Here is a 24,222-nt window from a genome sequence, read left to right as displayed (position 1 = left end):
GCTTCAACAGCTGGTCAGTTTCCTCTGGAAATTTAGGTTTGTTTTTTTTTTTAACTGTGCATAAGTTTTAAGATAAGTAAGATGTCCCATTTTTAGCGTTCTATGGTCTTGGGATGAAATATTCTCCTGATCTTTGAGATATCCCGACATTCCCATGGTCCCCTATGGGTTCATTTTCTTCTTACTTTAGTTAAGTTTTACAGTGTGTGAACTTTGAATTTCCTGTTTCCTTGGAATGTTATTAGTGACCAGCTTGTCTGTTTACATTTCGAAAGGCTGCAACAACAACAAAAAAGAGGAGCTTGGTTTATCTTTGTTGCTGGAAAAAGTTTACCCTGTCTCAAGCCCTGGAAGAAAACTTGCTGCTCTGGGCCAGATCTAAATCCCTCATTTCCTTGAGTATTCACATGGATGCCAAGTGCTTCAGAGAGCACCGGACTTAAAGGGCTGCAAGCTCTGGCAGCCATAGCTCCAAGAGCCTGGGAAAATTGGTTTCAATTGGGAGCGTTGGTAAGTCACATATCAATGGAAGTTGGTCTACACTTCTAAGCCACATCTGACTTTGAGGAGCACTGATATAATCTAAAGAAGGAAGACAGAAGAAAGATGCAAAGACAGGTTTAAGAGCACGGGGCCGGGTGAGCTGGCTTTGCTCAAAGTTGTCTTCATTCTGAGCAGTGTGAGAATCATTTCATTTTTGCTACAAACGCATGATGGAGCAAAAGCAGTCTAAATCCACAGCTGAGGCCTGTGAACGAAAGGTGGTGGTATTGTGTATAGAACCTGCTAGTAATTTAGGGATCTTAGACTCTTCCAACAATATAGATATGGGGATTCTGGCCCAAGACACCTATTTTGTATAGCTGTCTGGAGACAGAGACAAAAAAAACAATATGATTTGGCCTTTTAGAAACTTTAAAAAAGACTTCCTGCTCTCTATGGCTCAAGTAAACACTGAGAAAATAAGTCCTCCTGGAGATGACTTCACAACGCATGTTAAGACAGGAAACTGGGGAAAGGTCCATCAGAGGGACTGGGGTGTGGTTCAGTGCTAGAGTCTTCCTGGCCTGTATGTGTGAGGCCCTGATTTCAATGCCCAGAACAAAGAAAGATTCCCTGACAATGTACCCCTCCCCCGCCCTTTTTTCTGTTAACAGGGTCTATTACTTAGCTTTGGCTGTCCTGCAACTCACTACCTAGACAGGGTTAGCCTCAAATTCAGAGCTCTGCCTGCCTCTGCCTTCCCAGTGCTAGGATTAAAGGCTTCTGCCTTCACATCAGGCTTGATGAAAAACTTTTACAATCAACACGCACAGAATTTGCCATTTTTCTTTTCTTATCACTGCAATTTCCAAGTGGTCAGTATCTGGGCGTGGTGACACAGGCTTGTAATTTTAGGCATCAAGAGACCTAGGCAGGAGGGTCATGAGTTCAAGGCCAGTCTGGGCTATATACTAAGTCTGAGACTAGCCTGGGCTTTGTAGAAAGATCCTGTGTCAACCAAAATATAGAAAATATAACAAAACCCAATGCCTATGAGGAACAGAAGGGTTTCAGGTTGATGACAGCTTGGGTTTTCCTGTTCTTAAAAATAACAGAAGCCAATTCTCTCAGTGTTCTTTAGCAAACGATAAATTTATTAGGTGTCTACAAAGTACAAAACACTGAAAGCCGCTGTTGAGGGATATAAAGGTGTGCAGGGTTTGTGCCTGCTCTCGAAGAACTCACAATCTACACCATGACTCACAAGGACAAGTTGTGGGATGTTACAAGATGCAAGCCTAGCTCTTAGAAAGTCGCACGCTCTGAATTTTTTCTCTAGCCAGACCTAAGAAATCTCTTCAACAGGAAAGCTAAACATGGGAAAGAGACCTTATATGGATTAATCAGTGACCTTGACTTTGCTTTTTCAGAACTGTTCCGCTGCTGCTGCTCTGTTCTCGTAAATCCTCAGCATCGTTTCTGACCTTGGTGTGGAGAGAATCTCCAGGCTTCCTGAACCTTCACCAGCGTTTCCTGTTTGTGGGTGAGTGGCTCAGATGCAGCTTGGCCTTGGAATGATTCGTCATCCAAATTTTTCTTTCAGTCGATGTATCTTTGGACTTTGGTTGGCACAGGGCCACCGTGCTTTGCAGTCCCTGCTTTCCAAGGCGGAGGAAGATGCAATGCAGAAAAGCAGGCCAGGCTCCTTCTCTTACTTTCAACATTTAATAGTGCATTTACTGAATATACTCTGTACAGATATAGGGAAATTATAAACCTCTTTATTTATTCTTTTTTTTTTCACTAAAACTGTATTCACGTAAAGTGTATTTACAACGCAGAGAGGGGAGCCTTGAGGTACAAAACCCAAAAGAATATCTGAGGTATAAATACAAGTATATTTTAAATAATAATCTTTATCATGCTTTATCTATGTCTGAAAGTACAGTGGACAGACATGTGTACATGTTTCTCAAATAGAATGGTATGTACAGCATACAATATTACAGATCCAGAAGCCAACATAGTTGAATATACACGCACGCTTTCACAAGCAACACTGATAATTCAAATACTCCAATGTTAAAACTCTACTCTCATATCCCCCCTTTCTTCAAAGAACCTTTGAAATAATACTGACAAGGCAACTGCGTTATAACAAAATAAAAACCTTTCTTCAACTCTCATTCATACGTTACTCACTTTTTGATCCATACAAAATAAATTTACTAATACTGTCTTGAGTCAACCTTTAGCGTTACAGTAAAACCTGTATAAAAAAGACCGCCCTTCCGAACACCTGCATTCCTTGTTTTTCACTGAGATTACTAGTCCCCATTATTACTAAAATACAGTTTAAGGGCAACGTGAGAGAAAAGGAAAAAGAAATGTAGGAAAAATAACACATCGTCAGAAAACCTATCTGTGCATGAGGACAAACCCAATGAAAATACACGCTGTTGCCGTCGGGTACACGGAGAACACTAACAACCAAAAGCCTCTTCTGCTCGGGTTAAGCCTACTGGGGACGTAGTTCCCTGTGTCCCTTTGTTTATCTTAGAGTTAATGCCACAAGCATGACAATACTGGATGATAGCAGGTAAAAAGGGTTGATGAGCCCTCTTATCCCAGCCAGCAGCCACGAGCCTCAGCCACATGGCCAGTCTGTTGTTCAAGACCAGCCTGGGTGACGTGGTGAGACCCTGTCTCAAAATAAAAGGTGAAAACAGAGCTGGGGATAAGTCCACTGTAGAGTGCTTGCCTGGCTTATAAGAGGCCCTGGGTTCAACTCCCAGTACTGAAAATAAAAAAGTTCTGGTACTAACACAGAGCGTTAGTGTTTGGCGCCTTTACATCTCACGTAAATAAAATCCTTCCTCTGGAGCCACTCAAGGGAGTGGAGAGGATGTTCATTAGTGCGACTGGTTACAGAGTCAGGGGAAACTACAGTTTTTGGGAAAGCAAAGGTTTGAAGAAAAAGAAAGAAAGAAAAAACCAAAAGAACCCGCCTCCAAATAAAACAATAACACAATAACCTGGGGGGAAATAGAGAAGGGAGCTGGGTTCCCCTCCTGGGTAGATCCCTGGGTAGTCAGCTCTTCCAGGCAGAGCTAACCCTGGTGTATGTATCAGCATCCTCTGTGGGCGTCTCAGTGTGCCAGACACTGCATCCCAGCTCTTCACTTGTGCCACTTAGCCTGCAACACACACATTCACACTCCTCTGTGCAAACCGATCTCTGCTCATCTCAGGGAGAAAAACCTGTCAGCCAGTACCAACCATTCCAGTGGATACATCAGTCCCGCAGCACACCGCAAACGAATGACGTGGGTACACGTGTGCCGACGTCACGAGAGAATGGTGCCTCCTTGCTTTCTTCCGTGATGCGCTGAAAGAGTTCTTGCTTCTCAGAAGCAATCTGAATTATACACGTATCCCCCGCTCATCCTCCCCGTCCCTAAGTCTTATATAATCCAGTCAAGGTCTATAACATAGACCTAAGACAAACAGGAAGCAGCTTTAAAAAAAAAAATCTCATCAAATTGCTATAGTCAATGAGACCCAGATGAACTCTTCCGAGGATGGGCGAGGCTCTAGAAACAATCACCCGGGCAGCAGACACAGGTGCTCCGCCCCGGTAATCACCTAGATTTGGTATCCTTAGTTTCAGTGTTCTGATTACTGAAGGAGTCTCGGATCTTTACCACTTCCGCTGCACACAGATGTCCAAAGGATTTTGTGTACCACTCCGGCATGTGGCCCCTGTCACACAGAAGCAAGGTGGGCGAGTTATTCAAATGAGACAGATTTGAGAGATGTCGAAGGCACTCTTGAACACTCTCTCTTTTTTCAAACTTGAACTGTGAGGATTGCTTTTAGGACCTCAAGAATGAGAGGCAAAGGCTTCACTACTGAGCTGTACCAAAGGCTCCTACCTCCATGTCTTTCTTTGACCCGCCATCTCTATAGGGCCTTAAACTCGCAGTGATTGGCTGGCTGCAGCCTCTCAAGGGCTGCACTGCCAACTTCCACTCCGTGGTGAGCAGGTGAAAGTCAAGGTGACTTCTTGTCTGCAGACAACCCCCACGCATGCGCATTACACATCTGGGAACCAGAAAGTTTCCAGGGAACGTTTACAGTATGGCTACTGAAGGGCCCTGCTTAGAGCAAGCTTTGGCATGCGCTACAGAAATGCATCTCGTGGGTAACTGTGTTTACAAAAGAGCAATTTATTTAGGAAAAGAGCATGCGCTAGTTGATTCAGGGCGTCCTTGTAGCTGATGAATTACGTTCACTTACTGCCCAAGCAGAGGCATAACCAATTACAAGACATGCACTGTTAAAACACTTTCCAATATAAAACGGGAAGTATTTATTTGTTGGTTCTATTTGTGATAAAACTCCCAAATTCACACTGCTTTAGTATCATGGTTCCTGAGGAATCTGGATTGGAAGCAACATCCGAAGGGACAACAAACGTCAAAGTATGGCTTTATAAGCGTCATCCTTCATAAAATTTCCAAAACACAGTGGTAGATTCATTCCTCCATTCTGGGCATCATACGGAAAATCTGCATCTCCTGCATCACCCTCCCCATGTCAGAAGGTCAGGATCAGAACGTACCTTAAATCAGCTCTGCACATATAGGTGAGTTTGGATTTTCCTGACCCGCAGGGTTCGATCAAATATCTGGACAGGAGCACGTTAACCCTCACCCCCACCACGGGGGCCCGGTCGTGATCCACGGAGGTGAGTAAGAGCGCACAGGCTCCCCTGGGTAAATTAGTCCTCCAGGTCCTGTGGAGAAGAAACCATAGGTTTGCTTGAAAATGGTACCTCCCTCATGGCATCCTCCCAACCACTCTGCATGGACTCTGGGGGGACAACCTGTACAGGACCACCTCTACTTGTGGTGGTGATGCTTAGTCTCCCAGTCTCTCTTTTTGGAAAAGAGCCAGTTTGAAGTGGTTTTTTTAAAGCCCCTTTACACTTCATGAATGTCTCAGGATATGGACTTCTAACAAGCAGTGAACAGTCTTGGAAGACCACGACAGTTCCTCAACGTTCTTTTAAACTGCTCCTCCAGTAACCTTTAGAGGACTTGGGGATTACATATACGTCAGCCTTAATCACATCTCACTTGGGACCAGATGCTATTTCGTGGCCTACCCACTTGTGAGCTGTTTGAGCCAGAATATCTGTAGGCAATGGGGCAGAAATCTAGCACCATGGCGTACATCATTTGAAAAGGCTTTTCTCTGAGCGCAGTTCCGTGAGGTAGAGCTGACTCAGTGAGGCACCCTATCGGCATAAACATAAATGTGCTTTGAAATTGCTCAGCACTTTTCCTGACACCCACACCTGATTTTAAGCAACAGAACCATATTGTGAGTTGGAGCGACACACAGGCTCAGTGCTAAGGTTTAATTGCCTGTGCCATGGTCAGATCAGCCTGGAAGCTCTCACCTCAACACAACGTAGTCCCGAGCAGGATGAGGCGCCATGCTGTTTTGGACGTACTGGTAAATTTCTGTCTGGCTGTCCAGGATTTCGATCACCTTTGAGTCCAGCAGGTCCACATCCCAGAGGTGCTGCTCTTTCAGAAGACGTTTTAAGATCTCCTCAGGAGCAGCGGGGACTTCAATGGTTGACCTCCAAAGTCTTAGCGGGGGTCCCTCACTGACCTGAAAAGAAGATGCAGTTGTTTTCAATGCTAAGCGAAAAGCATACATGCTTTAATTTTGAAAGCAAATTTTGAGTTGGGGACATGGCCCCCTGGTCAGAGGCTGATTACCAAATCTACGACATTCATAGGCTACCAGCTTGGATATGTTCAAGAGCAGGCTAGGAGTGCAAACAAGATAGCGTCAACTCTGGTCAGAATCATAACTTCTGTTCCCTGGGGCTCACTTGCATCTGAATGACTGTGACAATTCATTTATTTCACCCCAAAGTCTATGTGTCCACTTGACCCCTCTGTTTATTTCCAAGGCAGTGGAGACAGTGTTGACAAACACCTTGATGGACATTATGATATATCAAGGATGCCCCAGTGACTCAGAACAGAAGGGAGTGTAAAACTATTTTCTTCAGAGTATAGGGAAAAATATGTAGGCATTGTCTTAAGATTTCCCTTGACAATCCAATAACACTAGTGAATCAGGGAAGCTTAGGATGACTGCGTGGGAGGAAAGGACTTCATCACGGGTAGACTGAGATTCCCGTGTGTTCATCTGTCTGTGACTGATGTCCTTTCTTACCCAGGGAACCTCAACCACCTGGCTGCCCAACACAGGGGACATTCTCAATGACAGGTCTCGGGTGGGGATTCCCACAGAGGAGACAACTGAGCAGAGAATCTCGTGTCTGATGATTCAAAGTCATGATCATGGGAACGAACAGGGGGAAGACGGACCTTCTTATAGGACAGCTCGGCCTGTTCACAGGTAGGGTAGCTGACCCAGCCTTTGAACTTCTCTTTGACCTCCTTAAACAGGCCGTCCACACAGTCCTGGAGGAAGTGTCTGTAGTCGGCAGGCTGATCGTGACTCAGGTGTCCCAAGGCCTCCAGAGTGAGGGGTTTCAGCTCTTGTTCAGTGTAAGAGTTGCGACATCGGCTCATTTCCTCAGGAACCTGGGAGACACACAGGACGAGAAGGTGATGGTTCCACCAGTGCCTCAGTAGAAGTTGAAGAGCAGAAGCCACATGCTGATTCAAGTTGGTGGTCTACTCCTGCTCCCACCAACTAACGGAGGGTATAAGTGATAACAACAGGGCTTACGTGGTTGAAGCATGTTTCTCAGAGATGAAGTAATAAGGGCGGCGGGGCTGCATTCCCAGCACCCCGGCCGCCTGCTCGGCTAGCTTATGCCCCAAAATAATTACACAGACACTGTATTCTTTTAAACACTGCTTGGCCCATTCTCTTCTAGGCTAATTCTCACATATTAATTTAGCCCATTTCTAATCATCTGTGTGTAGCACCCCAAGGTGCGCTTACCGGGGAGATTCTAGCCTAGTCCATCCTGGGTGGGAGCTTCAACCTGGGAGCGGGGCATGGCGTCTCTCTCTGAGGCGTCTGATCCTGAGAGGAGAGCTGTCGAGACTCTGACCTCACTTCCTCTTCCTCCCAGCGTCCTGTTCTGCCTACTCCTCCCACCTATCTTCCAACCAATCAAATGGGCCAAGGCAGTCCCTTTATTAGCCAATGACCTTCCTCCATCACAGAGAGAATTTTAATTCCAGATAACTGTTGCTTTTGCACTCCCCCTCCCCCCAAAAGGGGTTCTCTTTTGTGTATTCTAGAACTAGCTCTGTAGACCAGGCTAGTCTTGAATTCTGTTTTTATTTTTTAAGTAAAAGGCCAACAATTTCACAAAACATTTATTGCAATGAGTGTGTATATATACTATGTACATAATTGTCAATTATGGGAAAGACCTGTTACTCAGATGAGAATGAGTACCAAGCCAATAATTTTGTGCCCATCCACATTAGCCTTAGCATAGCGGCCAAGCTTCAGGACTGGGTACCTGGAAGAGCTTCTTGCACTCAGCGATCATGTGGGCCAGCCCTTGAGTGGCAGCTAGGTTTTCATTCAGATCTTTCTGGTCTGGTTTGCCCAAACTCTGTTTTCTTTGCATTACCCTAGGAAAAAGAAATAAAGGGTTTGGATAAGCGGGTGGAGTGGCCCAAGAAAGCTTTGATTTTCTTCAGCACAGTTTCTCAGAGTTTTGTTGTTGTTTTATAAAAAAAAAAAAAAAAAAAAAAAAAAAAAAAAAAAAAAAAACCAGAACACAAAACACAAAGACATATTTTGGTTAAATATCCAGGGTATTTAAAAAATGTTTTATTAAGTAGTTCATAAGAGTGTTTATTTGCTGTTGACTGAGGCAGCTTCTACAGGAACTGAGGTGGGAGCTGCTCAGACTAGGGATAGATGGTATTGTGCTCCTCCTCACAGGCTGAGTAAACAGGATCCCCTACCTCAGGTGAGGAACAACCCTATTGTTTTCTAGCTGGTAGTCTTCTTCTTATCTGGCTCCTGCAGTTTTCTATACCATTAAAGTTGGAATGCCCCAAGGACAAATTTTAACACTAGTTAAAAGGCTCCTTAAGTATTGTATGGCTTCCAGGCACAATGGCTTCAATGCATCAAGCTGAGAAACACTTTTCAGGTTCCTAGGGCTGGATGGAAGCAAGATGTGTTCAGCCCATCCAGCTAGTCACCCTTTCTTCCTGTGGCGGAGGGGCTATCTTATTGTGAACTATTCATGTAAGAAGTACAAACCGGATCTGTTCTTCCTTCCAGAACTGACCTTTCCCCAACTTCACTTTATTCTTGAAAAAAAAAAAAAAAGATCCTTGGCAGTCTGTCTGTCTCCTGGGATTGTTACGACATGAGAAGATGAATGGGAAGAAAAGAGCTGGGTGCTTGGTGTGGAGTAAGTCCCCAGCAAGTATCAGTCTTGATGAGCACTGAGAGCTTCCTCCCACGTCTCCACAGCTACTGCTGCCTTGTGCATGGATTCTGTGCAGACATGTTTGCCAATATTTGGCATAGGCTGTATGTTAAATTGAGTGTCTCTGAAGTTCACTAATAACCTTGGTCTTTTGTAGCCTTGCTTTCGACGTCAGGCACAGGCCAGAAACGTGTCTTTCCTGATCCCACAGAGGCTAAGGCACTGGGGTTACCAACTTTTCCCTACTCCAAGCAGCTCCCGAGTCCGGTCCTCTTAGGCCAGCAGGTCTGCAAGGCTGTTGGCTGGGAGAACGAAAATGGCGCTGTTTGGTTTGCCTTAAACACTGGACACGCCAAAGCACAGACCCATGGTGCTCTCTCTCAGGACACCTCCCTTTTTTTTTCTTTTTTTGGATTTTCGAGACAGGGTTTCTCTGTAGTTTTTTGGTTCCTGTCCTGGAACTAGCTCTTCTAGACCAGGCTGGCCTCGAACTAGGACACCTCCCTCTTAACAGACTGCTTCTAGAAAGCAATGCTCGGAAAGGAGACAGAGGCACAGGGGCTAAGCAGGAAATGCTCCCCACCAGTTCACAGTCTGGACAATTGATGCCCAAGACAGGATGCAGCTGGAGAAAATAGGTTACTGGGGGCACGTCTGTGGGTATCGCCCCTCTTTCTCTCTGTACCCAGGCTGCCATGAAACAAAGGTCCTTTGAGCAAAGTCAACCTTACTCCCTTAAGTTTTTTTTTTTTTTTTGCAGATAATCTACCACAGTGACGCACATGGACCTAATTCTAGGACTAACAACTTTTGCTCGGGTTAGGTAAGAATCCAACAAGAACACCGGGACACGGTCCTAGGAGAATGTGAGAGACGGGCCTGGGTATGCTCCTTGCATGATCTGTACCTTTTTATTCTTTTTCTTTTTTGGTTTTTCAAGACAGGGTTTCCCTGTAGCTTTAAAGCCTGTCCTGGAACTAGCTCTTGTAGACAAAGCTGGTCTCGAACTCAGAGATCCACCTGCCTCTGCCTCCCGAGTGCTGGGATTCAAGGCGTGCACCACCACCGCCCCACTGCGTGATATGTACCTTGGGGAAGAATTTTCTCTCTTCAGGGTGTTGAGGTGGAAGAGAGAAGGGGCTAAGCACACAGCCAGGTTGGTGGGAGTCATCTGGTTTTCTTTCACAGCCGCTGTGACGTCGCTCAAGAAGTAAAGAAGCGTCTGGAGAACCTCCCGGTTCTCGTCAGGCAGGAGCATAATAGCCGCCTTGATAGCTTGGAGGCGCTGGTCCTTGGGCACATCTGCAGGGCACAAGCATTCCCACCACCAGCTCAGTAATTTTCCACGTACACGGCAAGTCCACATCCCAAAGCAAACATCGGCATCACACACTGAACGAGCACTTGCAGAAAGCATACTAAAGATTAATAAGGAAGAAATTATGGGCTGCCACCGGCGTCACTACCCTCAAGTATTTCCTGCCTTGTGGGGGAGTTGAAACTTTTTAAACACCCACAGTGCTAACACACTCTAAAAATCGACCTCAGAGCTTGGCTCCAGATGATAAATTGTTGTAGTGTACAGAACTAGGTCTTCTAAGCACTTAAAAGTAGAATTTGCCACCTTAATTATGCAAATCGCTCTACATTTAGGGTTTTGTGTAGTTTCAATAAAAAGTTTATGTGAGACACGTGCAGTAAGTTAAGGATGGAGATTGCTCAGCCGGCTATAAAGGCTCAGAATCTTTGGGGACCAGTTTTGACCCACTTGCTCCTTCTTAAAATAGGAACGGTTGTTAAAACAGGATGTCAGTTTAAACGGACAGATTTTAAATGACAACTTAAGTTTTATAAAGAACACAAAGAGGCAAATGTTTAAAAATGTCTATAGAATAATTGACACCGAAGTGAATCTGCACGGAGCCTTCCAGTCTTATTCACCAGGCAAACTTACATCTTTTCAAAGCATGTGGTGGAAAAACCAAGTCACTTCAATGCAGGGCCATAAGACAAACTGATTAAACAGCTCCATGGTTACAGAGCACAACAAATACCTTGGTCGGGGAAAATGTGACCTGTGTTTTCATAAAATATGAAAGGGACGAAAGGGAGAATGAAACAGTCCAGGCCAGACCAGCTCCGCTTCTCATAAAATGAAGCTCGACACGTCGGCCCTCAAGACGATTGCAGCTGGGAGCAGCCGCTGTTAAATCACGCTGCTCCCAGGCCACGGGAGCCAAGAAACACACAAGGCTGTGAAAGCCACAGTCCCGACCCTGATCGTTTATTTCCACCATTGTTTGATTGAAGCTGCGCTTCAAAGTGAAGAGGACATGCATATTGTTTTCCCAGATATTTCTGAAAGGGACCATGATGAAAAACAGAAAAAAAAACCATCATTTATTCTTTTTCCGGTGAGATAAAATACACAGACACTAGAGAAATTTTAAACTCGGCAGCCCTGTGAGAGAGGTGCAAAGGAAATGATAAGTCTATTGACAGGGGAAAGGGAAGAGGGCACCAAAGGGCAGGCGTACAGTCTTGGGTCTGACTTTTCAGCTCTATTACACAGCCCTCGACAATGAAAGATAATACAGAACTGGATTGTGAAGATGTACAACTGCTTCCACACCTGCAGACCAACCAGCAACATTTATTTTCTCTTTCTTTTTAAAACAGGGTCTCCTGGAACCCAGGCACCCTTCAAGTGCATAGCCAAGGACGACCTTGAACTTCTGACCCTCCCATCTCCACCTCCCAAGTGTTAAGATGACAGGTGCTCATCATCACCCCTGGTTTACACAGTGCTGGGGAGCAAACCCAGTGTTCCATGTCAGCTATACAATCACTCTGCCGACACATTCCCAGGCCACAAAAGTGACTTTTCAAACTATTCGGTAAATGTACACCAACGTCTTCCACACTTAAGGCGAGAAAGAAACTGATAACCTGTGTATTCAGAGGATCCCCATGCAGGTTTTCTTGTCAAAAGAATGACATGGAAAGAAGCTGTTGGTCCCACTAAACCCAGCGCTACCAGTCTTAGGGAGATCCCAGGATGCTTACATTGGTAGATCTGCAGGAAGGTTTCTGAGAGCTTGTTGGTCATGAGGGGCTCAGGAAGGTCTCGAAAATACTGCTTTAACATGTCTGCCACATCATAAGCGGACTGGCCTTCATAATTGACATAGTCTTCAGCGCTTTCGTTCATCTGGCGTAGAGCCTGAATCCTGGATTTCACACCTGATTTTCGGAAGAGCCCAACCTTTTGGAAGAAAAAAAAAACATTAGGGGTGAGGGCAGAAGCAACAAACACCTTTCCTTCAAAACTAGGAAAAGAGCAGCAGCGAGCTCTGTTCCCACGCGTGGGATCCGTGGGCATCTGTCCTCACCTGGTCCAGACAATGGTTACGGAGGTAGCGCATGGCCTGCTGGATACTCTGAGGCAGGGGCTGGCCCGAGCGCTGCACGTTCACGGTCAGTGGGACCCCAAACACACTCCGGTCCTTGTAGTCTGGAACCTTGATCCTTTTCATGAACTTGGGCACGGCCCTGTGTAAAGAACATGGGAAGCATCTGCTTGCTTGATTTCGTTCAGCCTGTTTTGAAAACAGCTTCTCAGCTGAACCAGCCACACTTGGGGCTGTACTGGTCCTCGGGTGTCCAGTAGCTGCTATACCGGATTATGTGAATATAGAAGGCCCGCTTCCACACTATTAAAAAATGGAATTTTGGGGGTTTGTGTGTGTTTGTGTGCGTGTGTGAAGGGACCTTTTGGTACAGGAACCTAGAGACCCATTACTACTGGTCAGGTGTTCTATTACAGCTACACTCCATACCTCCCCGATTCCTCGGAAGACTTTTTCTCACTAGGTAGGCCAGTCTGGTCTTGAAATTATAATCCTCCTGTCTCAGCTTCTTTAGGCATGTAACACCACGCCTGGCTATCTATGTTCTAGATACTTGAAGAGTTGGAATTGTAAGACCTTGTCAAATTTCCTCATCCGGGGAGTCTGTTAATGACTATCAATCTAGAGAACAGGAGTCTGTGGTCCTAGGGGAGGCTGATGAATGTTTTTTGCCTGCTCTTGAATGTATTCGGGGCTAGTAGCCTATTCCATGGTACAGGAAGGGGGAGGCAAAAATATGCAATATCTTACTAGGTAGTTCTGATGAAAGTGTGAGAGACAAGTTCCCATTTTCCCTAAAAGCGTATGAATCCTTTCTAAGTGCTTGAATTGATTCAGGTTGAGAGATCTGGGTACCACTGCATAGAAATCGGCAAACACACAACGCTGACTGGCTTGCCACACTGAGCCCAAATGGAGCGCAAAATGAAGTCAAAATAAATTTCCCCGCCATTGACCCCAGAGGACACAGCATCTTTAGACTTTTAGAGGAACATGGAAAAGGAACAATGGGAGTTTTGTGAGGCTCCCCAAGGCTGCCAGCCATCCTGAAAGCCGGTCCAGCCCCGGCCATATAGGCAACAGCAGGAAACCCATGTCAGGCATTTAAGGCCGTCAGGCAGACGTCTGAGCTCACAAATGACCCCTCTGAGCGAGGCCAGGAAGGGCAAAGCCAAACAGGAAAGGGACTTTGGGCAGAAGTGCTCTGCGCTGCCCCCATTTCACAATGCCAGGCTTTTACGTTTGGTTTTGACTCACTGGAAAAACTGACCAGAACTGAAGTAGTAGTGGGGTGGACTCTCAAGATTTTTTTTGAGGGTTTGGTGAGAAAGGGGGCGGACATCTCTGCATGGAGAATCTAAACTATGTCGTTTTAAATAGCAGTGAGGAAAATATTACAAAGAGGGGCACCACAGAGAGCCAACCGCCTTGACTTCTGGGTGACTGCCCACGCCCACGACATGTCACTCTTGATGGCTCTAGGAAAGGGAAAGCCAGGGAGTAAGGGCCAAATTGGTATTTCCACACAGCTAGGCATACAGTACTGGGGCAGGAGCGTGCATAATACTCGCTTTGTCAGGCGCGAGGAGCCGGGCTGTGGAATGCAGGCGGGAAGAGCACATTACACTCCCCGCTGAGAATCTGAGGCATCCTGGGGTAAACTGGTCAATGAGTGCTCCCGTCATCCAGGACAAACAACTTCTGTTTTTTAGCGAGGTTCACGGAGCTGCCTTAGCTGGGGGGGGGGGGGGGGGGGTGCTTGGATGTCACAGCTACATCCCTGTACATTCCCTCTAGGAGGGAGGAGCCAGAGAAGAAAGGACAGTGGACTTTATGTCTCAGACTGTCTCAAGCCACCTCGGGGGACCAGAGAGTGCTCCAAATGCATCTGTTTTTATAGCAACTGGATGATAACCACCCTGACCATGCACGAGGAGATTCAGGCATGCCTGCGATGCTGTGGAACATGGAGACCTGGATCCAGACCTAGCTCCTGTCTTTGTATGAGAGTACAAAATCAGTCTGTCCGCAGATTATGCCATATCCACAACCCATCCCTGACGCTCCACATCTTACAGTGCACACTCAAGGCTGGATTCTCAAAATGATGACGAGTCCATCTAATAAATGTCAACTTTTAAAATATATTGTTTGCAGTGGGCTGGTGGCACATGACTTTAATCCTAGCATTTGGGAGGTAGAGGCAGGTGAATCTCTGTGAGTCTGAGGCCAGGCTGGTCTACGTTGTCAGTTCCACAAAATAAGGCAGACTCTGTCTCAAAACACCAGCGAAAGAGAGATTCATCCAAACAAACATAGCTTATACGTAAGATTTTATAGATAATTACTTAAATTCATTACTCCCTGAACATTCTTGCCAGAGAGCTCCCCCCAAATAAACACAAAACAAAACAAAAACTAAATTCTCTGGCACAGAGAAGTTTTTGAGCCATGCTCTAAACATTCATTCAAAAGCAACGAGCAGAGGGATGGACTGTGTGCTCAGTGAAGTTCAACTTCAACCCTGCTGAAAAAAAGGTTCTAAAGGCACACACAAATATGGCCAAATGTAGGGGGGGAGGGAAATGGGAGGCTGGGAGGAGGGGGAAACTTTTTTTTCCCCTTTTCTCAATAAAAAATATATATATATATATATAAAAAAATTAAAAAAAATAAAAAAAATAAAATGCTCTAACAAAAAAAAATATGGCCAAATATCTAATATCTCACTATTTTTCCTTCCATGCACATGACCCGATAATGTCTCTATATTCATCTAGTGTGGGTTGTTCCTATACCTGGAAAGAAAACGCCTGTGTTCCATGATGTGAAAGGCATTCAATCTCCTATGTGAAGAGCTGAAAACCCAACTGACAAGTCCTGTAGCGAATTCCCCCGCAACTGCAGGGGCTTCACCAAGTACCGCAAACCTAACCTCAAGGATATGGAGCCAGACAGCGTAAGGATGACAGACTGGAGAGACTGATAAAGGATAGCGCTCAGTGTGGGGACAGCCGCAGGGAGCATCGCCTGTACACCTGCAGTTACAATCTATAGCCTACTTCATTCTCTTACCAACTAAAACCATGCTTGTTGGAAGGCGTGTATTTCTCCAGCAGGGCCGTCAGTTTCAGGAGTGAGTATTTCTGCAGGAGGTTCATCTGGGCCACAGACTGGCAGTTGATCTGCAGAGATACAGAGTTTAGGCTTGGCCGGTGAGAGCTCTGGAAGCTGTGCCATCTCAATCTGTGCCTGCAAGAGAACAGGGCGGGAGTGAGACGGACATGCCTCTGTAGGCGACCAGACAGGCTGCTCTCTGGTATCTCAGCAACCGAGAGGACTGATGCTCCTTTCCAGGGTTTTCCCAAGGGGAAACAAATGGCCCTTCCTACAGAGCCACAGAAGGTATGTTCCAGAGCATCCTCAGACACTCGGCATGTTCAGGTCTCTTACAGATGATGTGCAGTATCTGTGCACACTGGGGGTACCCTCCCACTTAATTTAAATGATCTCTGGATCGCTTATAATAACCCGTAAGGAATTCACTGTTCTACTGCATTATTTAGGGAATAATGGCAAGAAGATGGTTTCTCCCGAGTATTTTTCATCTGTACCTGGTTGAGTCTGAAGACCCAGAAACTACTCCTGTACCTGCACTTTACCATGACAACCATTTCTACAGATGCACCTGAGTGACGTAAAGACTGATCTCACTGTGCAAACACCACTACCCTCCACATGCCACTGTTCTCATCCTTCCTGACTACAGGTCCACACCTAGTGCAGGCATGCCCTTTCTTTGGGATTGTTGGGGCCTGATGTTTGGATATTACATGGTTCCGGCTTCAACCCACCAAGCAGACAATGCTTGGTCCCCACCTTGATCTTAAGAAGTAAGGCCCTGCCGGGCGGTGGTGACACACACCTTTAATCCCAGCACTCGGGAGGCAGAGGCAGGTGGATCTCTGGGAGTTCGAGGCCAGCCTGGTCTACAAGAACTAGTTCCGGGACAGGCACCAAAGCTACAGAGAAACCCTGTCTTGAAAAACCAAAAAAAAAAAAAAAAAAAAAAAAAAAAAAAAAAAAGAAGTAAGGCCCTTACCTCTTACACCTGGTCAGGGACGCCCCCACCCCAGAGTCCCTTCTTTCTGGGATGTCAGTGGGCTCTTCGGGCTCATTGAGGGAGTTGCCTGTGCTGTCCAGGTCACTGGGTGTCCGTCGGTCATGGTCCACGTCCAGGTGTATCTGTTTTGGAGATGATGGGCAAGGAGACACAGAGTCCAGGGCTGAGTCTGAGTCCCCCTCATCCGAGAACTTTTCAGACCACTGGTTGACTATCCGCTGCATCCCCTTTACGTGGTAAAGGATGTCATCCAGCTCAGGGAAGATGTCCTCATTCTCCAGGTCGGCCAGGTCCCCCGAGCTGGAATACAGGATGGAGCCTGGCACGTTGTCATAGATGCTTAGGCGGCTGCTCACGGAGCTGGAGGAATTACGCCTCTTCAGTTCCTTAGGACTGTCGCTGCTGTTTTCTCTCCGTAGGCTGAGGTGGCCAGGGCCATGGAAGCTTCCAGTCCTCCAGTTCACAGAACTGTTCGCCGAGGGACAGAAACTGCCATTGGAGAGGGCCTTGGGGAAGGTGCCAGGCTTGTGATCTTCCGGAATGTAGAACACTGTATCCTCTGGATAGCTCTCACGGTTCTTATAGTTCTGTTCCGTCACATTGTTCAAGGTGGACTGACTGAAAGGGTCGAAGCCCTCTAGGTACATGCCCCCTCGCTTGTTGTAGGTGCTGAGGCTCCTGGTCCTGGTGACCGGGCTCGGCGTGCTGACGGCACTGCTGGTCTCTGACTGGCTACTGCTGCTGCTGGTCTGTGTGGAGTTGGACACGCTCCTTTTCCGTACCATGGGCACGTTGATGTGGTTGCCATTCAGGGCTGAGATCTCTACGCAGTTCAGCTGCTTCAGCTTCTCCTCATCCACGCCCTCCTGCAGAATGGGAGCGCTGATGATCAACCCCAGCTTTGAAGGCGCCTTGTGCTTGCTGTGGTGGGAGCCCTTGAGCTTCAGGCTCTCCATCCGCTTCAGCAGGCTTCGCGTCTTCGACTTGGGGTTTTTCTCTTGGCCCTTCATGCTAAAGCTAAAGCTGGACAGTTCCTTGGGAGACGGGAGGCTGGAGAAAGAGTCATCATTGCCAACAAAGTGGCCACTGGAGGAGCAGACGCTGATGACGGAATTCGTTCGGGGTGTCACAGATTCCCCACTGTGGGGCACGTGGGTGGGGACGCTGCTGGTGCTGCTGAGGCTCCGGACAGAGGACACCTCCTGGCGCTCGCTGAGGTCTGTCAGCATGCTTTCGCGGCTGGTGGCGCTCTCCAAGTGAGAGCCGTCTGGGGACCCAGGGATTGGATCCTGCTTTGGAGAAAAGACGTCAAACTCTTCCAGCCGGGACCACCTTTTACTGTCCCTCTGGAAAGTCCACTTGCCACTTATTGCACAAGGCTCATCTTCATCCGAATCCTCACTCTGCGAAGACAAAAATGAAGACGTGTATGTGTGAGGCCAAGTAGAGGGCAGGAGGCAGGACAGAGGCTAAGGGTCAGGACGTACATCAAAGGATACGCCTACTGTCTATTTTCATATCTTTCACATCTTTCATAGTGTTTATAAGTAATAAAGAGGGACCTGAAGGCTTTCTCAGTACCTTATTTTACTTAGAGAATGTGTGTGGGGAGGGATGTGTATGGGTGTATATGGATATGTACGGATGTGTAGAGAAGTATCTACGGGTGTGTATGAGTGTATACGATGAGTACAGTTGTGTATAGGGAAATCTATGGGTGTGTATGAGTGTTTGTACCATGTTCAGAAGAGTACAGATTTTTCTCGTTCGACCGTGTAGGTCCTGGGTACAGACCTCGGCTGTCATGCTTGGCAGCAAGCACCTTTAGCTCGCTGTCATTTCACTGCCCCAGATCTAAAGACTTTACCAGTAGTCTGACCAAGTGTTGCCAGCGAAATGAGTTATTTTGTTGAAAATCTGAGTCTTTAGGCTGCTCATTAACTGCTCACAAAGGGGACCTATGAGATTGGCGGAAATTCCAAGCATGCGAAATATTCTGAACTAGAACTCAAGTCAGCGGCGGTGGGACTCCCTCTGAACCATCTCCAGTCTAGCTGCCTGTTCAAAGAGTGTGTTTATATTCTCTTGTGCAATTAAAAAAAAAAAACACTTTCAAAAAGCTAACAGAATGGCAGCTGAAGACTCTAAAAAAAAAATATCAAGACATCCCCTACATGGCGAGCCATCATGTGGCAGCCCAAGCCTGTGTCATCTCTTGCTGGTACTTCCCCCCTACAATCTGGCCACAGTTAATGTCACAAGGGGCCTGGGCAGTGTCAATGTCGGACATGCTCCGGGAAATTTAACAGGGCTTCAAGAATGCCCAGCAAATGCCTTGCATGGGTTATTTGTAAACACTAGGGAACAGGGCAGCTGATTATACCTGCTTTATGTGCAGGAACTGGGAATGTCCCGTCAGACTGCTCAGAACTCAGTATGCTAGCTATCCTTGCTACCAGATATATATGCAAATATCAAGACCTAGCCTCTCATATCCAAATGGAGACTCTCTGCCCAGCTTGGGCAGTGATCATTTATTTACAAGATTTAACTCCCAAAGAAGGTGATTTTTTGCACGTCAGGGACTGCTGGATCATTAAAATGGATACTCGCAACAGTCAGGACTGTGCTCTGTGGGCAAGATTTATTCCTGTTTACCCGAATTTGCAACACTAACTCCTAGCATTGCCTCACCCTCTTTACAAGGTCCCACAGTTCTTATCCAGAAGAAAAAAAAAAAAAATCAGTACATATCACCACTGATGGAGCGTGTGCGACTTCCTGTCCCGGCCTCTTCCTCCCTGCCCGCACCAAATCTCCTACAGTATCCCCCAAGCCGGCCTTTGCTTTCATCTTGACAGCTGTGAGATGGAGTTACTGTTCCATCCGGGAAGCGGGAAGGGCTCCTCAAGAATGCTAGCTTTATTTCCTCCAGGGAGCAATGAGAAATTCCTCTGCAATCGGCTTGTGTCTTTAACCACAGGGTACCCACTGAGTCCATCAGGAAATGTAACAGACGACTTCCTTTGGGTTCCAAGCAAAAGATACCACAACCCATTGCTGGCTGCAAATACGGGCTTTAACATTTAGAACGGACAGAACTTTTTAACTGCGTGGGCGATACAGTCCTATTTGGGTTTGGGCGCGTGTGGTCTCCACCCCGCTGTGTGAATCAGGTACTCACTCGCTTCCGGTGGGGGCTGATCTCCAGCTTCATCAGCGCACATTTGTTTAAAGTGTTTAGTCGCCTGCGGAGCAGAGAAAGGACATCAGCAAAAGCCGGAAAATCACTAAGGGGCAGGCAAGTATTTCTCCTAAACACCCGACACATATAATGAGCTTCCCCAAACTCATTTCTAATTAAGGCAAGTACAGTAAGCTTCTGCTATAAAACGAGTAATTTAGTCCTGGCCTGGCAGTGCCCATCTTTAACCTCAGTACCCGGGAGGCAGAGGCATGGGGATCTCTGAGTTTGAGGCCAGTCTCATCTGGCTAGTGAGTTCTAGTCTCAAAAACATGGGAACGACTTAAAGGTGCCTTTCTAGCTCTTGTTCTTTCTGTTTAAATTTCACATTTTTTTTTCTGTGAGTCAATGCCATACGACAGCTGTAGCGTCATGTGACATCTGCTTCAGGGAAGACGCAGGAGCAGTAAGGAGCTCAGGAAGTCAGTTGGCGAGGTGTTCAGAGTACCCCATCTCCCATCCCATAAGACTTAAAAAGGACGACAGGCCTCAGTAATCGCCAACAAACGACCATCTCAGCAGGCAATTTTCCAACTTTGGTTTATTCTACAGAGAGGAAGGTCCAGCCCTCTGTAAGGCTCAACGCTTTATACAAGTTTCTATCCGCAGAGAACCAACAGCAATCGCACAAATGATTACTCTAAAAATCTGTACACTGCTACCCCAGGTAACCAAAATCTCTCTGGGTTCAAACAGGTCACATTCTTCTTTGGAACAGCAGTTAAACTGCAGTTCTGAACATTCTGCATGCCCCGCCCCCACAACAGTAACATCCATTTAACATTAGAGAAACAGGGATTCCAGTGTGCTTAGCGAGAGGCCTCGCCTAGTACACACGAGGCTCCAGGTTCAATCTTTAGCACTCAATCATCAATCAATCAATCATCAATTTCATTGAAAATGAAATCCTTTAAGAATAAGTCACAGGAAATAAGAAAAAAAAAGCACCTTTTATATACTCCCTAACTAGCGAGTCCAGAGGGTGTGAGTGACAGTCCTCCCGGCCTTGGTTCTTCCTAATATCTTCCAGATGACCATCGCTGCGTCTTCCCTCAATGACCCTTTTTAAAGCTGTCTGCCGTCGGCCTCCTGAGCCTCCTGACTCTTCCCCATCAGTCTTTCCTCCTAAAGCTGCAAGCCTACATTTTCATGGAACGAGAGCCCTTAATTCCCTCCACTTCAAACTGATCCTCAGCTCTCCTCGGCCTTTATCTTTCCCATCCTGCTCTGGGTAACTTGTCTGACAACCTGGACGCACCAGGATAGGCAGTCTGATAAGCCAGCCTTTGATTCCATAGATTATGGGGCGGCCTGTTTATAGAATAAACAGAGATAAAGCAGAGGACTGAGGTTCAGAAAAACCCTCTCCGTGGATGGGGAGGCAATGAAAACAGCCGAGAGACACTGTAAACTCAGAGAGGGGTGTAGGGTCCCTCTCTAAAGGGCATCGATTAAAGGACTCGCCTACTGTTTTCAGTCCCCCCAATCTTTTCAATGAGAAATGGCTACAGTTAATCTTAGGTCTGGGTTTCATTAATCAAAACTGTAATCAAATCTCCACTTGACTCCATTTGGGCTTTAATGGTCGAGTGATGTTTATAACCAAATTTACTAGGCATGGAGGCCTGTGGGGGTGGGGGATGGAGGAGCAACTTCACAAACGCCTGGTCTGGGCCAAACATAAAGAGACCCAGGAGGCTGGTTTTATAAAGGCCAAGTTTATCTTTTTATGTTGGCAGCACCAAACTAATGGCATTGCATTCCTGAAGGCCAAAGTGACTTTCAGAGTTTCGGCTGGCCGCTTTCATTTATTTCCCCTCACCGGCCCACATTCCCCAGGATCTCCGAAGAAGGCTTATGAGCCGGGCCGGCACACCTCTATCAGAGGGGCAACGGGGACATAAGATATAGTAGCTCTAGCCAGAGAAGAAACTCATCTCATAAAAGAGAACACAAGAATGGTCACCAGAAGCTGGCAAGGGAAAGCGAGTCCCAATGAAAAGGTAACTAATGAAGCACAAAGACAGGAGGGCTGGACATATTGGGTTGACTAATTTTTTATTTTAAAATAGCTACCTAGAATATTCTCAAGACTAGAAATGATAAAATTATAAGGTGGTAAGATATGGTCATACCTTACATACAAATATTAAAAAAAAATCACATAAGTACAGTCATGCTACGTTAATCAAGAATTTTAACAAAATGGTTCTAGCCAGATGAACTGCCATTGTCTCTGGGTGAGGCACTGTGCTGGGTGCTTCTAAGACATTACATCATCCTTAGTCTTCTGGTGATCTTCCTAGAACAGATATCATGATTTATCTTTTAAAAAGGAAGAAATGGTGCTTAGGGAGCTCAGAAATTTTGTCCAAGGACCCAGGATTAAAACAGAGTAGATCTGGAACCCAAACACAGCATCTTCTACTTGGTTCTGACACAAGTATTAACGATGCCAAAAAAAAAAAAAAAAAAATGGAAGCAAAGTAGATCTGAAGTAGCAAACTTCAAGAAAGTGCCTGAAATACCGCTATCAATAACCATCTGTAGCCTTGGGCATTCAGACCCCCACCACCACCTAGGCCCAGCTCCAAAGGAATGTGCGGGTCTTATCTCCTGGGTAACTTGCATCTGTTCTAAAGACAGAGGGAGCCAAGGGCAGGCTATCAAAGGTTCCAGAGTTTGCCTGCACAGAGCTGTAGGCACGTAGATAAAAGGATAGAGACAGAGATCTGGGCCTCCTTGCATTTAACATAAAAAGCAGAAGAAGGCCAAGAAGAAACAAAGGACCCGGACAAAAATTCTTCCAAGTCTTATAGATGGTTTGGAATTAAACATATGCTTAAATTATTTGTGTTGGGTGTCATCTGGTACTTGAAAGGCTGAGGCAGGAGGGCTATTGAGTTTAACCCAACTTGGGCTACACAGTAAGATCCCGCCCCCAGCACCTCCCCCCACTCCTATCTCCTCACCCAATTACTTGCCTCATTTTAAACTGAATTGGAAAGGGTGACCGGGTCAGAATGCTGCTTGAGGTAGCTTTGACACATCGCAGGCGGTTTGGGGACAAAGTACATAGTGAAGATGACGGTGACAATGTAGTTACCTTTCTCATCTGACAACAACTAGCCAATGTTCACATAGCTTTCATGGATTGAAAGGAGTCAGTTTTAATTCCAAAGGAAAGCAGCAATGTGGAATGTTCCTGAAGCCCCGGGAAGGCAGAGGCATCCCAGCACCACCCAGTTTACAAAGTGTGTGCTTTGAGACAAGCTGAGCACTCTTCTAGTACTGAATAGAACCTGCTCACAATCATAGATCCCTCAGTTGGTTTAGATTATTAGTGAAGCCATCAAGGCGGACGGAAAAGCCAATCTCTTCGAGGAACTAGTCCGTTGCTACCTTAGAATAACACTTGAAGAATATTGGGTAAGCCAGCACTTGGGAGCCAAAGGATGGCCAATCTCAGTGAGTTCAAGGTAAGCCTGGTCTACAGGGCAAGTTCTAGGACAGCCAGAGCTACACAGAGAAACACTGTCTCAGGAATAAAACTACCCTGATAATTATAATTTCTGGACATTATTAAAGTTTATATTTTGATAGTACCAGTGTTCAACCTCATCCTATTCCTGCTTTGTGGTCTAAGAGTCTTCCGCCCTGAGTAAAAACTATTAAAAGAAATCAGCTCCTTTTAGCTTTTTATCGCAACTGTTGTTTGACTTACAAATCTGGGAATGTGGGTATTTTCTATCCAGGGAGAAATAGAGAAACTGCATACAGAATGTGGCCCACTCCAAGGGCGAGTATTCTATGCGAGGAACCCCATGATGCTTCCAACCGAGCTCTGACAACTCATTCACTTAAATGTTTGGATGAGGGAAGGCCGGATGTGCACAAAAAGTCTCCACAGAGAACAAGCCAAGAGGAGACATCTGTAAACACACTACAGCTCTGTTATCTGATGGCCCTGGATTCCATAGGTGGAAGAAGTCTCTGCAGTAGGCATATGCGGAAAATAAAGGGAATGTCAGAAAACCTATGGGGGGGTTGATGTCTGCCTACAGGTCCCACCTGTGTCCTTCTGGGAAGGCCAATGTCACTGCCATCGTGTGATTGTGTGGACAAGGCCCTTGGGCTTTCCATCCCCTCAACTCTTGATGACTATTACTGTGGGTCCTGAAATTTCCCCCTTTTAATTAGAAAGTGATTTTTTTTTTTTTTTTTGAGGCAGGATCTTGCTGTTCAGTTCGATCTGGCTTTGAATTCCCATTTTCTTTTTTTTTTTTTTTTAAATCTGTCTCCCCAGGGCTGAGATGACAGTGAACACTTATTACATGCTGAATAAGAATTTCATTTAAAAAAAAAAAAGAAAATGAAAAACTCAACCGTAGGCTTTAGTGCATATCCTCCAAACTGGATCTGATGAGTTTTTTTTTTTTTTCCCTTTTTTCATTATGACACCTAACCTATGTAGGATATATCAGTGTATACACATAAG

At 46.1% G+C, this 24,222-nt stretch overlaps 1 protein-coding gene across 3 annotated transcripts in view; it reads right to left on the bottom strand.

Moving 5' to 3' along the window:
* Nucleotides 1–1,614: 1,614 nt before the first annotated feature.
* The window catches only part of LOC121442806 (rho GTPase-activating protein 7), a 152,612-nt gene continuing 130,004 nt past the window's right edge, over nucleotides 1,615–24,222 (bottom strand). For all 3 annotated transcript variants that reach the window (XM_041644439.1, XM_041644442.1, XM_041644441.1), the window contains exons 4-14: nucleotides 19,665–19,728; nucleotides 16,460–17,883; nucleotides 15,433–15,609; nucleotides 12,340–12,499; nucleotides 12,014–12,212; nucleotides 10,036–10,249; nucleotides 8,018–8,132; nucleotides 6,900–7,118; nucleotides 5,951–6,168; nucleotides 5,108–5,281; nucleotides 1,615–4,245 (exon numbers count right to left, since the gene is read on the bottom strand). In XM_041644439.1, the coding sequence (XP_041500373.1) occupies nucleotides 4,125–4,245; nucleotides 5,108–5,281; nucleotides 5,951–6,168; nucleotides 6,900–7,118; nucleotides 8,018–8,132; nucleotides 10,036–10,249; nucleotides 12,014–12,212; nucleotides 12,340–12,499; nucleotides 15,433–15,609; nucleotides 16,460–17,883; nucleotides 19,665–19,728 (3,085 nt within the window). In that variant the 3' untranslated portion in view covers nucleotides 1,615–4,124. The remainder of the gene's footprint in view (nucleotides 4,246–5,107; nucleotides 5,282–5,950; nucleotides 6,169–6,899; nucleotides 7,119–8,017; nucleotides 8,133–10,035; nucleotides 10,250–12,013; nucleotides 12,213–12,339; nucleotides 12,500–15,432; nucleotides 15,610–16,459; nucleotides 17,884–19,664; nucleotides 19,729–24,222) is intronic.

Source organism: Microtus oregoni, unplaced genomic scaffold (genome assembly GCF_018167655.1).
Source record: "Microtus oregoni isolate MIOR12 unplaced genomic scaffold, Mior012 000096F_ref0000112, whole genome shotgun sequence".
In the NCBI taxonomy this organism is placed as follows: Eukaryota; Metazoa; Chordata; class Mammalia; order Rodentia; family Cricetidae; genus Microtus; species Microtus oregoni.
This window is presented reverse-complemented; position numbering and strand designations above follow the sequence as displayed.